General features: G+C 39.7%; 1 protein-coding gene across 1 annotated transcript; it reads left to right on the plus strand.

Moving 5' to 3' along the window:
- The first annotated feature begins 499 nt into the window (after positions 1 to 499).
- H2AZ2 (H2A.Z variant histone 2) lies at positions 500 to 12,706 on the plus strand. The gene is made up of 5 exons (XM_020289926.2): positions 500 to 628; positions 4,507 to 4,584; positions 7,767 to 7,880; positions 11,146 to 11,275; positions 12,379 to 12,706. Exons 1-5 carry the CDS (start codon positions 626 to 628, stop codon positions 12,438 to 12,440), a joined length of 387 nt encoding a protein of 128 aa, XP_020145515.1. The 5' UTR covers positions 500 to 625; the 3' UTR covers positions 12,441 to 12,706.
- The last annotated feature ends 467 nt before the right edge of the window (positions 12,707 to 13,173 follow it).

The following is a 13,173-nucleotide window of genomic DNA, read 5'->3' on the forward strand; positions in this document are numbered from 1 at the left end:
GAAAGCCAGCGTCCGTGCGATACAAAGTCCTGGCTAAAACGAATAAATCTTCAGAGTCTTTGTGAAAATCCGCCAGGAGAAGAACGTCCCACACCCTTTTCCTTCCCAAACAAGTCTCAGAAGTAGGAGAACCAACACCGAGAATGGGCGGGAAAGCCACAGCCGCCTGAAATCGCTCCACCTCATTGGTTAATTCTACTGTCCTTCCCGACGGCCCGCCTCCCTTGCTCGCGGGCAATGTTCTCATTGGCTCTCTTCTCCCGGGCGTCCGCTCTCACTGGTCCATTGTTCTGTTTGTCAGGCTCGGGCGCGTGGAGAGAGGCGGAGAGCGCTTTAGTGCTGGGGCTGAAGGCCCCGCCTCCGCGTGCCGTGTGCAAAAACAAACAGCCGTTAGGGAGGAGGAGCCCGAGGGGCGGAGTCTTTGCTAGAAGGAGGCACGCGATTGGGCAGCCTCTGGGGTTCAAACCAGCAAGGCGAGCAGACATTGGCCGCAGCGGCGCGAGGCGGGCCCGGGGTATTGTCCGGCTCCGGCGGCGGCGGTCGGTGCTGCAAGAGAGGCAGCGGCGGCGCGGGGCGGCAGTGGGAGGGCGCGCGGCCGATCGGAGGCAGAGTCGGCGCCGAGACCATGGTGAGGGCGTCCGGGCGGGCCGGGGGCGTGGGCTTGGGGCAGGGCCTGAGGAGCCGAGCGCAGGGGCCCCAGCGTCTGCTCCGCTACCTGTGGAGTCGGGAGTTTGCGGGCGTCGGGGCCGCGTCCGGCCGAGCCCCTAGCCGCCCACCGGGGGGCGCCAGGCCCGGGCCGCGGAGCCCGATACGGGCGTACGGGTGAGAGCTGGGCCCGGCCGGGTCGAGCGCGAACTGTGTCCGGAGCAGCACAAGTCAGTCCCGACCCGACACCAGAGACACCGCACTGCCGGTCCGAGAGGAGGAGGACACCAGGATCCAGCGGCCGGGTCTGGCTCGGAAATGTAGAAACAAGTGCTGGTTCTTATCGTGATCGCGATCGCTCTTTGACACGAATGAGGTCAAACAGGATGCCGCTGTACAAGTTAGAAGTCTTTGGCGATGTTTGGTTACGTAATCTCTGTGGTAGTAAATTTGAGGTTTTCTGTGAAAGGGGGCTTGTATTCGTGGTCTTTTGAGCTAGGAAGAATGGTTTTATAGACCAGAACCGCACAGTTTGTTCTAGGTGATTGCATAGGTTTGAAATGAACGCCCGTTATCTTCTGATTCCTTTGCAGTTTGCGTTTTTTCGTTACACAACAGTACCTTCCTTTGGCCCTGCTATGGATTTTCAATCTTACATTATCCATCTTTTTATTCTAAATTTCACATTTAGGGAAGAAAACATGGCTTTTAAAGAATAGCACTTTAGCCCCATTTAAAACTTGAGGGAAAGGAGAAGGTGCTAAACTGTATATTACATCTAAGATTGTAAAGACAGTAATAGTTTTATTATGGAATAATATAATATTATGTCAGTATTTATTTCTACTGTAAGCATCCTGTCGAAAGACGGGTAACTTCAACCAGAGCTGCCTGCTTAAAACTTAACCCCAAGTTGTTATTTCTCATAGGGCGGATAGTGTTAGATGGTTTGTCCTTTGTTTGATATGACAAGTATGGGATTTAATAGACATAACACCTAACAGTAAATAGATTGGCTAATCGAGAGGACAGAAAGTTTGGTTATTGTAAAATTCTCAAATCATAGAGCTGGAATAGACCTTGTAGATTGCATTCAAGCTCTAATTTATAGTGTATTATTATTGTACAGTGCAGTAAAGCACTTTAACAAACCGAGTTACAGATTACATCTTAATCTGTAAATTGATTTGCTCAGGATGATGATTTTCATGTGATTATTGCTAGTTTTTAAGATGTTTCTCAATATCGAGTGATACATATTTGTGTCCACTTTACCGGTACCTAAAAATACATAAGCATTAACATAAGCTAAAAATATAAGACGTATTGAGTTGTCACTCTTGATAGATTTTCAGCTTCAGGGAAAGTAAGCCTGTGTCTATTAAATTAATATGAAAGTACCTTGGTATCTAGTTTCCAAGCTTTTCCAAGTGAAATGTACTCTAACTCCCCCTCTATACCTCCTTCTCTTTCTCTGTGTGTGTGTGTGTTTGTGTGTGTGTATATATATGTATCTAGTTTTTTAAACTAAGAGACTTAACTCAAGTTAATACTATTTCAATTCATAGATTAAAATCTTAAGATTGCTTATATTTTGTTTTTAAAGTTTTTGTTAAGTATAAGAACTATGTTTTATCTGGAGTCTCCAAACCTAGGAAATAGTCATTTAATGTAGTGAGGTTTTTAAAACCTGGTTATATGTCTACTTCCTTAAAGAGCAAATAGATAAAACAGCAAATGTGCCAGATTTGAAACAACAAGGATAGACTTGCTTAAGCTGAGTAGTCACTGTATAAATTGGGAAGCCTGGGAAATTTTGCATTTGGTGGCTTTTAGTTAATAACTAGTTCTTATTACCTAATCCAGTCATAAGGAGATAGACATTAGACTCATGTACCAGTTGAGAAGTGTTTAAATGTTTTATATCAGAGCAAATAGAGATGAAGAGGTTTTCTTATTTGAGGAATAAGTGAGAATATCTTGTTAATGGGAGCTGACCTCAAATCCAAAAATTATACACTATCTTTATCTTGTATGACAACATAGTCAGAAATTACTATATTTCTATAATACAGAAATATAATATGTAAATATATAGAATTTCTATTTATAAATAGAGAAACTATATTGCTGACTATGTTGTTATACATATGAAGGCATCCTGGTAGAAATCTAGAGAGTCTCAGTGCTCCCTGTTAGACTGTCAGTCTGTCTTGCCGAATTATTTAACATAAGGAAGAATATTAATTAATTCTTAGATTTTTCTTTCCTGCTTCTATACCTGCCAAAGCTTTACTCCCCCTCCCCATATGACTTTGGGAGATAAGCATTTAGTCCACTGAGACATGCAATTAGGGGGACTATACAAGTTTGATTTTAGTTTTCAACATTTTTTAAGGAAAGCATTATAGGGGGGATTGCCATCTCAAAGCTTTACCCTCTACTTTGAAAGTATAGACCCTCAAACAGCTAGCCAATTCCGTAAACTGATTTTTTTTCTAACAGCGAAGAAATAATAGTTTTAAATGGTAAAAATCAAATGATGCAAAAGAGAGAATTAGTTTTCTCAAGTCAGATCCTTAGTATTCCCTCCCTAGAGGCAAATAATTTCTCTAACTTGCGTCACCTCCTAGAAATGTATGTGTACACACATACTCTGTAATACCCAATTTTTACTTAAAAGCTCATTGCACTTTCACATACCTTGCCTTTTTTAGGTAGAAATAGGTTTTATAGGTTCTATATCAGTACATATATGTACCTCATTTGTTGCAATGGCTGCATAATACTCCATTCATTAACATACCATGATTTATTTAACCATTGTATTAGCGGACATTAAGATTATTTAAGAAATACTTATTTTCCAGCAGTTCAAAATATTTGTTTAACTCCTTAAAAGAAGTCTGAAGGCCCTTTTTGTGTGTGGTAAAATATATATAACATAAAATTTACCATTTTAACAATTTTTAAGTGTGCAATTCAGTGGCATTAAGTACATTCATATTGTGCAACCATCGCTGTCTGTCTCTAGAACTTTCATCTTCCCAAACTGAAATTCTAGTATTAAACAGTAACTCTCCATTTTCTTCTTCCCCAGCCCCTGGCAACTGCAATTCTACTTTCTATCTGTGAATTTTAACTACTTTAGGGACCTCATATAAGTGGTGTCATACAGTATTTGTCTTTTTATGACTGGCTTATTTCACTTAGCATAATGTCCTCAAGGTTCATCCATGTTGTAGCCTGTGTCAGAATTTCCTTTATAAACTGAATACTATGCTATTGTATGTATATATATATACCTCATTTGTTTATTCATCCATCCATCAATGGATATTGGGTTGTTTTCACCTTTTGGCTGTTATGAATAATGCCACTATAACATGAATGTGGCAATATCTGCTTTAGTCAGTTCAGTTTTAGGGTATATACCTAGAAGTGGAATTGCTGGATCATATGGCAGTTGTGTTTAATTTTTTGAGGACTTTTTTTTTGTGAAATGCTTTCTAAGAGCTAAGTTCTAAACATTTCTGTGGAATGCAATATATGTTATGTTAACATTTTAAAAAATTATGAAATATTTCAGGCATGTATAAAAGTTATGTTGACTTACAAGAGTCTTCAATCTGAAAATTGAGAAATATGTTCACATTTTCAGAAATCTCATTTTAAGTAGGTATTTAAATTTTGACCTCTTTTTATATAAATTATAAAAGGTGCTATATCCCATGTATATTAACAAATGAAGAAGGAGATCACCTAGATATTTTTAACTACTTTTAAACTACAAGAAATTTTGTTTCTAAATATTTTTGAAGTAGCAGTTCAACTCTTCTTTTAAAACTTTTTTTCATCTAGGCTGGAGGCAAAGCTGGAAAGGACAGTGGGAAGGCCAAAGCTAAGGCAGTGTCTCGCTCACAGAGAGCTGGGCTACAGGTAAATGAATCCATGCTGTCCTAGTTCATTATTTTCTTTACTCTTGCAATTCATGACCTATAAATGTTTCATTAGTTACAAATATGTATTTGTATTACTGAGACCTTCAATGAAATTAATTGGTCAAGGCTTAAATCTTAGTTATCTAAATGTGTATCCTCTTCTTCTAAATAAGACCAAGTTATAAAAAGGTCTTGGGCCAGGCACAGTAGCTCACACCTGTATTCCCAGTGCTTTGGGAGGATCACTTGAGGCCAAGAGTTTGAGACTAGCCTGGGCAACAATTGAGATCCTGTCTCTACAAAAAAATTTTAAAAATTAGCCAGGCATTTGGTGGCGTAGCCCTGTAGTCATAACTTCTGGGAAGCAGGGAGATTACTTGAGCCGGTAGTTCAAGGTTACAGTGAGCTGTAATCATGCCACTGCACTCAGCCTGGGTGACAGAGTGAGACCCTGTTTCAAAAAAAGGAGTCTTAATGAACTTGGTAATTTTGTTCTGTTAAAATCTATTATTTTAAGATTATAATTATGTTCCTAGTTCTTTAATAAATTGTATCCTATTAAGGTGAGTATGCTATATCGTTTTTCTTTTGAAGGTGTTTATAATAACACATTTTTTTTTTTTCTTGAGACAGAGTCTCACTTTGTTACCCAGGCTAGAGTGAGTGCCATGGCATCAGCCTAGCTCACAGCAACCTCAATCTCCTGGGCTCAAGCAATCCTGCTGCCTCAGTCTCCCGAGTAGCTGGGACTACAGGCATGCACCACCATGCCCGGCTAATTTTTTCTATATGTATATTAGTTGGCCAATTAATTTCTTTCTATTTATAGTAGAGACAGGTCTCGCTCTTGCTCAGGCTGGTTTCGAACTCCTGACCTTGAGCAATCCGCCCGCCTCAGCCTCCCAGAGTGCTAGGATTACAGGCGTGAGCCACTGCGCCCGGCTTATAATAACACATTAACTGTCAGGATGAGATAGAATTTGGGGGGATAGTGCTGAACTATCCATTCATCCTCTGAATATTTCCCTAATAGTCTGTTTTAGACTGAGCAATATACTCAAAACCACTAAAATATTTTCAAACTTCATATATTTGAACTGTTGCAATTTTAATCCACAAACTCAAAATTTTCTGGATGAGTAAGAATTATAAGAAATATTTAAGCAAGAAATTTGGAATTATGGTTTTGATTTTATCATCTTGGCGCAGTGGTGAACCATTGAGAGTTTGAGCAAGAGAATGACGTGATCCAGATGATACTGAAGGAAGTGTGGGATATTATACTTGATGCAAAATTGTCTTTTAGCGTGTCATATAAATTCTCAATTAGTGTTTATTTTGAAGCATACTTAATTTGAAGTGGGAAATGGAAGGCAGATGGAGGTTATTGAAGTCGTGTAGGAATAAGGTAACATACTTAGAGTGGGATGGGAAGGAATAGAAAACACGTGTGTACAGAAAATAGATGAAGAGGTAATAGAGTTGAGAGAAAGTCAAAGTTTTCCCCTGGGCTTAGAACCTACGGAACAGAGAAGTTTGTAGTAGGGGCAAGTTAAGAGGTAAATTTAAATGGAGTCATTTTGAAGTTCACTAAAACATACATATGAAAATGTCCAGAAGTTGGAAATATGAGTTCACATTTCTAAGGTGATAGAATTGGAAATTTTAGATTATTTATGTAAAAGTGATAGTTCATGCTATGGATCAGTTTCCTAACCTAAGAGAATGAAAAAGGAACACAAGGACGTTGGTGGACCCTTTGGAAACACTTGGTTTTTGAAAGAAAGGTAGAGAAAAAGGCCGGGTGCCGTGGTTCACGCCTGTAATCCTAGCACTGTGGGAGGCTGAGGCGGGCGGATTGCTCGAGGTCAGGAGTTCAAAACCAGCCTAAGCAAGAGCGAGACCCCGTCTCTACTATAAGTAGAAAGAAATTAATTGGCCAACTAATATATATAGAAAAAATTAGCCAGGCATGGTGGCACATGCCTGTAGTCCCAGCTCCTCGGGAGGCTGAGGCAGGAGGATTGCTTGATCCCAGGAGTTTGAGGTTGCTGTGAGGTAGGCTGACGCCAGGGCACTCACTGTATGTAGCCTGGGAAACAAAGCGAGACTTTGTCTCAAAAAAAAAAGAGAGGGAAGGAAGAGAAAGGAAGGGAGGGAGGGAGGGAGGGAGGGAGGAAGGAGTATGAGAACTCTGTGTAATCTCTGAAGCCTAAGAAGACATGTTTTTGAGGTCCTACTGTGTGCCGGACGAGAATAAGGATGTAAAGGGAAATAAGGCATGGATCCTGCTTTTGAGGAGCTCATAGTCACTTAAAGAATAAGTGTAAATGCGAAAAAATAAAAAATAAGATGCTCTTTCTCCTTAAGGATGAGATCTTGAGATCTAGAATCTAGAAGGCTGATAGATTTAATAATTAATATGTCACTACTGGCCTTCAAAGATAGTGTTTAACAGAAGGGAAATTTGTGTTGGGAGAAATGGGTGACAAGAAAGTAAGGATTTCAGGATTTGGTTTAAATTTTGCCTTTGGAAAGGTGATATCTAGGCTGTAACTGGAAGCAGTTATCATAGATCTGTGGGGAAGTTTTCAGTGAAGTCTGCAGAAGGAAAGCCAGTAGAAAGGAAGTAATTGGAGCTATTGAAATAATGGGGCAGTGAAGGGGTGAGGAAGGTCTGTAAGAAAGTTGATTGGGACAGTTAAGGGCACAGACAAGTGGAATTAGAATATTTTGGAAATGAGAAAGTACCCCCTTTCTCAGAAAGTAGAAAGTCACAATGAGAGAATGGTGCTGATTTTTCTTAACTGTCAGGTCACCTCTTGAAACTGAGGAAAGAACAGAGGTAGGGTCCAACGAAGGTAGTGGAGGTTCCAAGTCTCGTGTGGCTATTGGGTAGAGGAATAAACTAGGTACAAATCCCATCACTGGGCCATATTGAATGTGCAACTGAAGACGGCACAGCATAGTTTCTCTTCATTTTACAAGGAAACTCTCCATATTATGCAGAAGATAAAGATTTGAGCCTGATTACCAGAACATATACACAGGTATTAGAAGTGTTAATTGCCAAATAGGTTTGACTTCTAAAATATGGTTTACCCATATTGTTCAGCCTTTGATTACACCCCTTGTAGTGGTAAGACTCTATTGCTTTCCACTAAAACATCTCTCTTTCAGTTTCCTGTGGGCCGCATCCACAGACACTTGAAGACTCGCACCACAAGCCACGGAAGGGTGGGTGCCACGGCTGCCGTGTATAGTGCTGCGATTCTGGAGTACCTCACTGCTGAGGTTTGTGGGGAATGTCTGTCATGTGGAAATCCAAAATGTTCACTAGTCTAAGTGACTGAAACTCATGGAATATATTTCAAAAAGACATGTATGCTCATTGGTTTCATTAATAGCAGTTTTAGATGCATCTTGTCAGCCTATTTGCCAGTGCCAATGTCAAAAGGAACCTTGGTATACATGTTTTTAAAGTTAAGCAAGGGCCAACAATCCATATTTTTAAGTGACATGACAAAGGAGTATAAAATACTGTACTACTAATTAAGTGGACACTGGTGTATATAACCAATAGGCAATATTTATGAAGTTACAGCATAACCTCTTAGTTTATGAAGATTTGGGGCCAGGCATGGTGGTTCATGCCTGTAATCCCAGCACTTTGAGAGGCTGAGGCAGGAGGATGACTTGAGCCTAGGAATTCAAGACCAGCCTGGGCAACATAGCAATACCTTATCTCTGGAAAAAAAAAATTAGCTGGGCGCAGTGATGCCTATAGTCACAGCTACTGGGGAGGCTGAGGCAAGAGGATTGCTTTGAGCCCAGGAGTTTGAGGCTGCGGTGAGCTGTGATCACACTGCTGCACTCCAGCTTGGGTAACAGAGTGAAAGATTTGCCAGTGTGATATATAAAAATCACATATATTGTGATCAGAGGTGAAAAGCCTAATACTTCTGGTTCTCTGCAGGGTGTACATACGAAATACTGTATCTTACTCATTTTGATGTTTCAGGAAGATAAGTTAATTAGGCAAGAGTTCTTACTTCTTGGGTCATAGACTGCCACTTTTTCTATCCTATCCCCCTCCTAAAGAAAATTCATTGGAAATCATAGAACACCTTCAACTATGTTCAAGGCTGGGGAAGTAATTTGAGTAGTAAGCAGGTCAGGTGGTAGAGACAGCTAATCTGGTAGAAACAGAAGGAAGGTTCTTACTGGGAAAGATGTGATTGGGAGCTAGGTTGAGGAATTTAGGTTTAATCTGTGTGATGGTTATCATTGCTGTCATTTCATTAAGCTCACCAAGTCATCTGTCCCATTGGAGATTTAACATTGAATTCCAGGTAGTTTCAGCTTTGTTGTGTCATAAGCAAGGGGTTTTGTGGGGTACTGTGATACTAGTTGAGAACCTCATTCTCAGTCTTAACATCAGTTTTTACTTGTTTACCTGCAGACTCTTTAAGAAAGGTGTGCATTTTGTTCACTAATGTTAAAGCATGGTATTCTGATGCATAATGTTCAAGTCCCATCTAAGCTCCCATTTTCTTTATCCTTAGGAACTTTGGTTAAAGTGTTTTAGGTTAAGATTAAACAACATATATATAAGCAGTCAACATATTTTCCAAATATTTAAATTTGGCGTTTTAGTCATTTAGTAGAGGTAAAATACTGAAATCTAATCCAAGAGTTTAGGTGAGGGGTGATCGCTTTTCAACCTTGGATTTGCAATGAAATCACTTGGTGCAGAACCTCATCCCAGACCAGAGTACCCTGGGAGAATGGAATAGAGTACAGGTGGTTTTAAAAGTTCAACAGTTGGGCCGGGCGCGGTGGCTCACGCCTGTAATCCTAGCTCTCTGGGAGGCCGAGGCGGGCGGATTGCTCGAGGTCAGGAGTTCGAAACCAGCCTGAGCAAGAGCGAGACCCCGTCTCTACTATAAATAGAAAGAAATTAATTGGCCAACTAATATATATATACAAAAAATTAGCCGGGCATGGTGGCGAATGCCTGTAGTCCCAGCTACTTGGGAGGCTGAGGCAGGAGGATTGCTTGAGCCAGGAGATTGAGGTTGCTGTGAGCTAGGCTGACGCCATGGCACTCACTCTAGCCTGGGCAACAAAGCGAGACTCTGTCTCAAAAAAAAAAAAAAAAAAAAAAAAGTTCAACAGTTGATTCTGATGTACACCCAGTCTTACCACTGCTCCATTTTAAATGAAGAGGCTGTGTGGAGTTTTTTAAAATTACTTTCATCAAGGTTTAATAATACCAATATAGTTTATGGGGGCAAAAACAAACCCAAAAATATGCAGTTTTATAGCCAGCCAGGACTTTGAAATTCCTCTAGTTGAAAATCTTGTTATAGAATAAAAGGCTTCTAGCTTACTGCCTATATATTATAGGGCCCACTGATGTTAAAAACTGAATAAAAAATTATATTAAATTACATTTTAAAATTTTTCTACAAATGTTATGAAATAAATTCCAGCCATTGGCCGGGCGTGGTGGCTCACGCCTGTAATCCTAGCACTTTGGGAGGCCGAGGCGGGTGGATTGCTCAAGGTCAGAAGTTCGAAACCAGCCTGAGCGAGACCCCGTCTCTACCAAAAATAGAAATAAATTAATTGACCAACTAAAAATATATATACAAAAAAAAATTAGCCGGGCATGGTGGCACATGCCTGTAGTCCTAGCTACTCAGGAGGCTGAGGCAGTAGGATCGCTGAGTCCCGGAGATTGAGGTTGCTGTGAGCTAGGCTGACGCCACGGCACTCACTCTAGCCTGGGCAACAAAGTGAGACTCTGTCTTAAAAAAAAAAAAAAAAAAAATCCAGCCATTAAGGGCTGTACAAAAGACTATGTAGATATTTTAAAATATATGACTTTGGCCGGGCGCTGTGGCTCACGCCTGTAATCCTAGCTCTTGGGAGGCCGAGGCGGGCGGATTGCTCAAGGTCAGGAGTTCAAAACCAGCCTGAGCAAGAGCGAGACCCCGTCTCTACTATAAATAGAAAGAAATTAATTGGCCAACTGATATATATATAAAAAAATTAGCCGGGTATGGTGGCGCATGCCTGTAGTCCCAGCTACTCGGGAGGCTGAGGCAGAAGGATCACTCAAGCCCAGGAGTTTGAGGTTGCTGTGAGCTAGGCTGACGCCACGGCACTCACTCTAGCCTGGACAACAAAGTGACACTCTGTCTCAAAAAAAAAAATAAAATAAAATAAAATAAAATAAAATATATGACTTTTCTGAATGTGTTCATATTTAGAATCTTGGCTAAGGGGTAATATTTTTTGTCTTTATTTTTAATTTCTTTTTATGCAGAAGCAGGTTTTTGCTCAAGTTTCAGTGTTGCAGAGAATCAATATAAAAGGGGTCATATGAAGTAATGAGAGTTTTTTTATAAAAGTGTAGAAATACAAGAAAGAAAAATATATTGTTGTATATACAGATGCTAGAGTGATCTTTTTAGCTATAAGTGGGAGTCTACATTGAATCCTTAAACATTTTGTCCTTCATTTGATGTGTTATTTCACGGATGCTTTGTAGGTGCTGGAGCTGGCAGGTAATGCTTCCAAGGATCTCAAAGTAAAGCGTATCACTCCACGTCACTTGCAGCTTGCGATCCGTGGTGATGAAGAATTGGATTCTCTTATCAAGGCTACCATAGCTGGGGGTGGTATGTATTATTACTTAAGCCGAGATTGTTAATTGGTCTTTCTAACTAATATATCAATCATTCAGATCAATGATCCAGTGCATTTGGTTTTTGGTTTTTAGGTTTTTTGCACCTCCCTCCTCCTCCTCCTCTATTTTCATCTTTTTTTTTTTTTTTTTAATTTTTTTTTTTTTTTGAGACAGAATCTCACTTTGTTGCCTGGGCCAGAGTGCCATGGCATCGGCCTAGCTCGCAGTAACCTCAGACTCCTGGGCTCAAGCAATCCTTCTGCCTCAGCCTCCCAAATAGCTGGGACTACAGACATGCACCACCATGCCCAGCTAATTTATATATATATATATATATATATATGTCCAAGTAATTTTTTTCTATTTTTAGTAGAGACGGGGTCTTGCTCTTGTCCAGGCTGGTCCTAACCTTGAGCCATCCGCCTGCCTTGGCCTCCCAGAGTGCTAGGATTACAGGCGTGAGCCACCGCGCCTGGCCTACTCTATTTTCAATCCAATGCATTTGAATGGCTAACCAGAAAGCATATAAACTTTAATTTCATAGATGTCAAGTCTACTATAATTCTAGGCTTCTTTTCATAATGATCTGAATAAATATTTCTACTCCTTGTGGCCATACATAATCCTATTATTTTACTTTAGCCAATTCTTTATCTAAATTTCATGTGACACTTAAAGCCTGATGTTTAAAGTATTTTCCATGCTTTTTAAACTATGTTTGAAGAATGACCTTGAGAAATTGCTTAACATAATGCCCTTGAAAGGGCTGAAATAATCAAAATGGATCAGGATCAGTGAAGGTGAAAGAGGTAAGTTGGTGGTTCTTAATCTTTTTTGGATCACCTTTGGAGAACCTCATAAAAGTTGTGGTTACTGTTCTCTAAAAATACACATAAATTCACAAATTTACATGCAGTTTTAAAGGGGTTCACAGACCCTTGAGGATACCCTGTGGTATAATACTTTAGGATCAGAATGTGAAAAGAGACTTAAGTAAATTCCGTTTGTAGAATTGCTCTTTTTGCTTGAGGCACTAAAATGTTATGACGTAGCCAGCTGAAGTTTTTAATAATAACTTTTTTAATTTTATTCTAGGTGTGATCCCTCACATCCACAAATCTCTGATTGGAAAGAAGGGACAGCAGAAAACTGCTTAAGGGGTTGCTTTGACCAACCCTCCTCCTCCCCGTCATTGTACTGTAACTGGGACAGAAGAAATAATGGGGATATGTGGAATTTTTAAAAACAGTTAAATGGAAAAGCATAGACAATTACTGTAGACATAAAAGAAACATTTGTATGTTCTTAGACTCGAAGTTTGATAAAAGTACCTTTTCATGTGGTAACAGTTGTGTGTTGATTGGCTAGGTTTCTCCCATGTGTTTTATACAAAAATGGAATTGATAAACCATTTTTTACAAAATTAATTGTCTCAAAATTGTTCTGTTCATATGTATTGGAAATATTTTGCTCAGACTTTGAAATTTTTTAAATTTCAAATTGGTTATTCTGATTAATCTTAAAACAGAAATTGGGGATGTAGATTTACAATGACTTATGCCATATTATATTGAATCTTAGATGCTGTGGATCTGTAGCACCATTTTTTACATACCACAAAGAAAAGCTGCCAGTTAAACCATGATACACAATCAGTTATGAGTCACATCCCAATTTCAGAGATGTTAGAATGTCGAGAAAAATACATTTATTATGACTGAAATGGGGTAGTAGAATTGTTTGAATTCTGTACTGAGCAACTTTCCATGTGCCAGGCCCTGTACTAAATCTTCACTGATCAAGAAGTTTTATTTCCCCCATTTTACAGCTGTGGAGCCTAAGACTCAAAGATATTAAATAATTTGCCAAAAAACATTCAGCTAATAGAAA

This window comes from Microcebus murinus, chromosome 9, assembly GCF_040939455.1.
Source record: "Microcebus murinus isolate Inina chromosome 9, M.murinus_Inina_mat1.0, whole genome shotgun sequence".
NCBI lineage: Eukaryota > Metazoa > Chordata > Mammalia > Primates > Cheirogaleidae > Microcebus > Microcebus murinus.

Excerpts from the sequence above, each read along its gene's own strand:
- H2AZ2 (XM_020289926.2), top strand. Across the intron at positions 4,585-7,766 it reads CACAGAGAGCTGGGCTACAG|TTTCCTGTGGGCCGCATCCA; the intron begins GTAAATGAATCC and ends TCTCTCTTTCAG. Across the intron at positions 7,881-11,145 it reads TGGAGTACCTCACTGCTGAG|GTGCTGGAGCTGGCAGGTAA; the intron begins GTTTGTGGGGAA and ends GATGCTTTGTAG.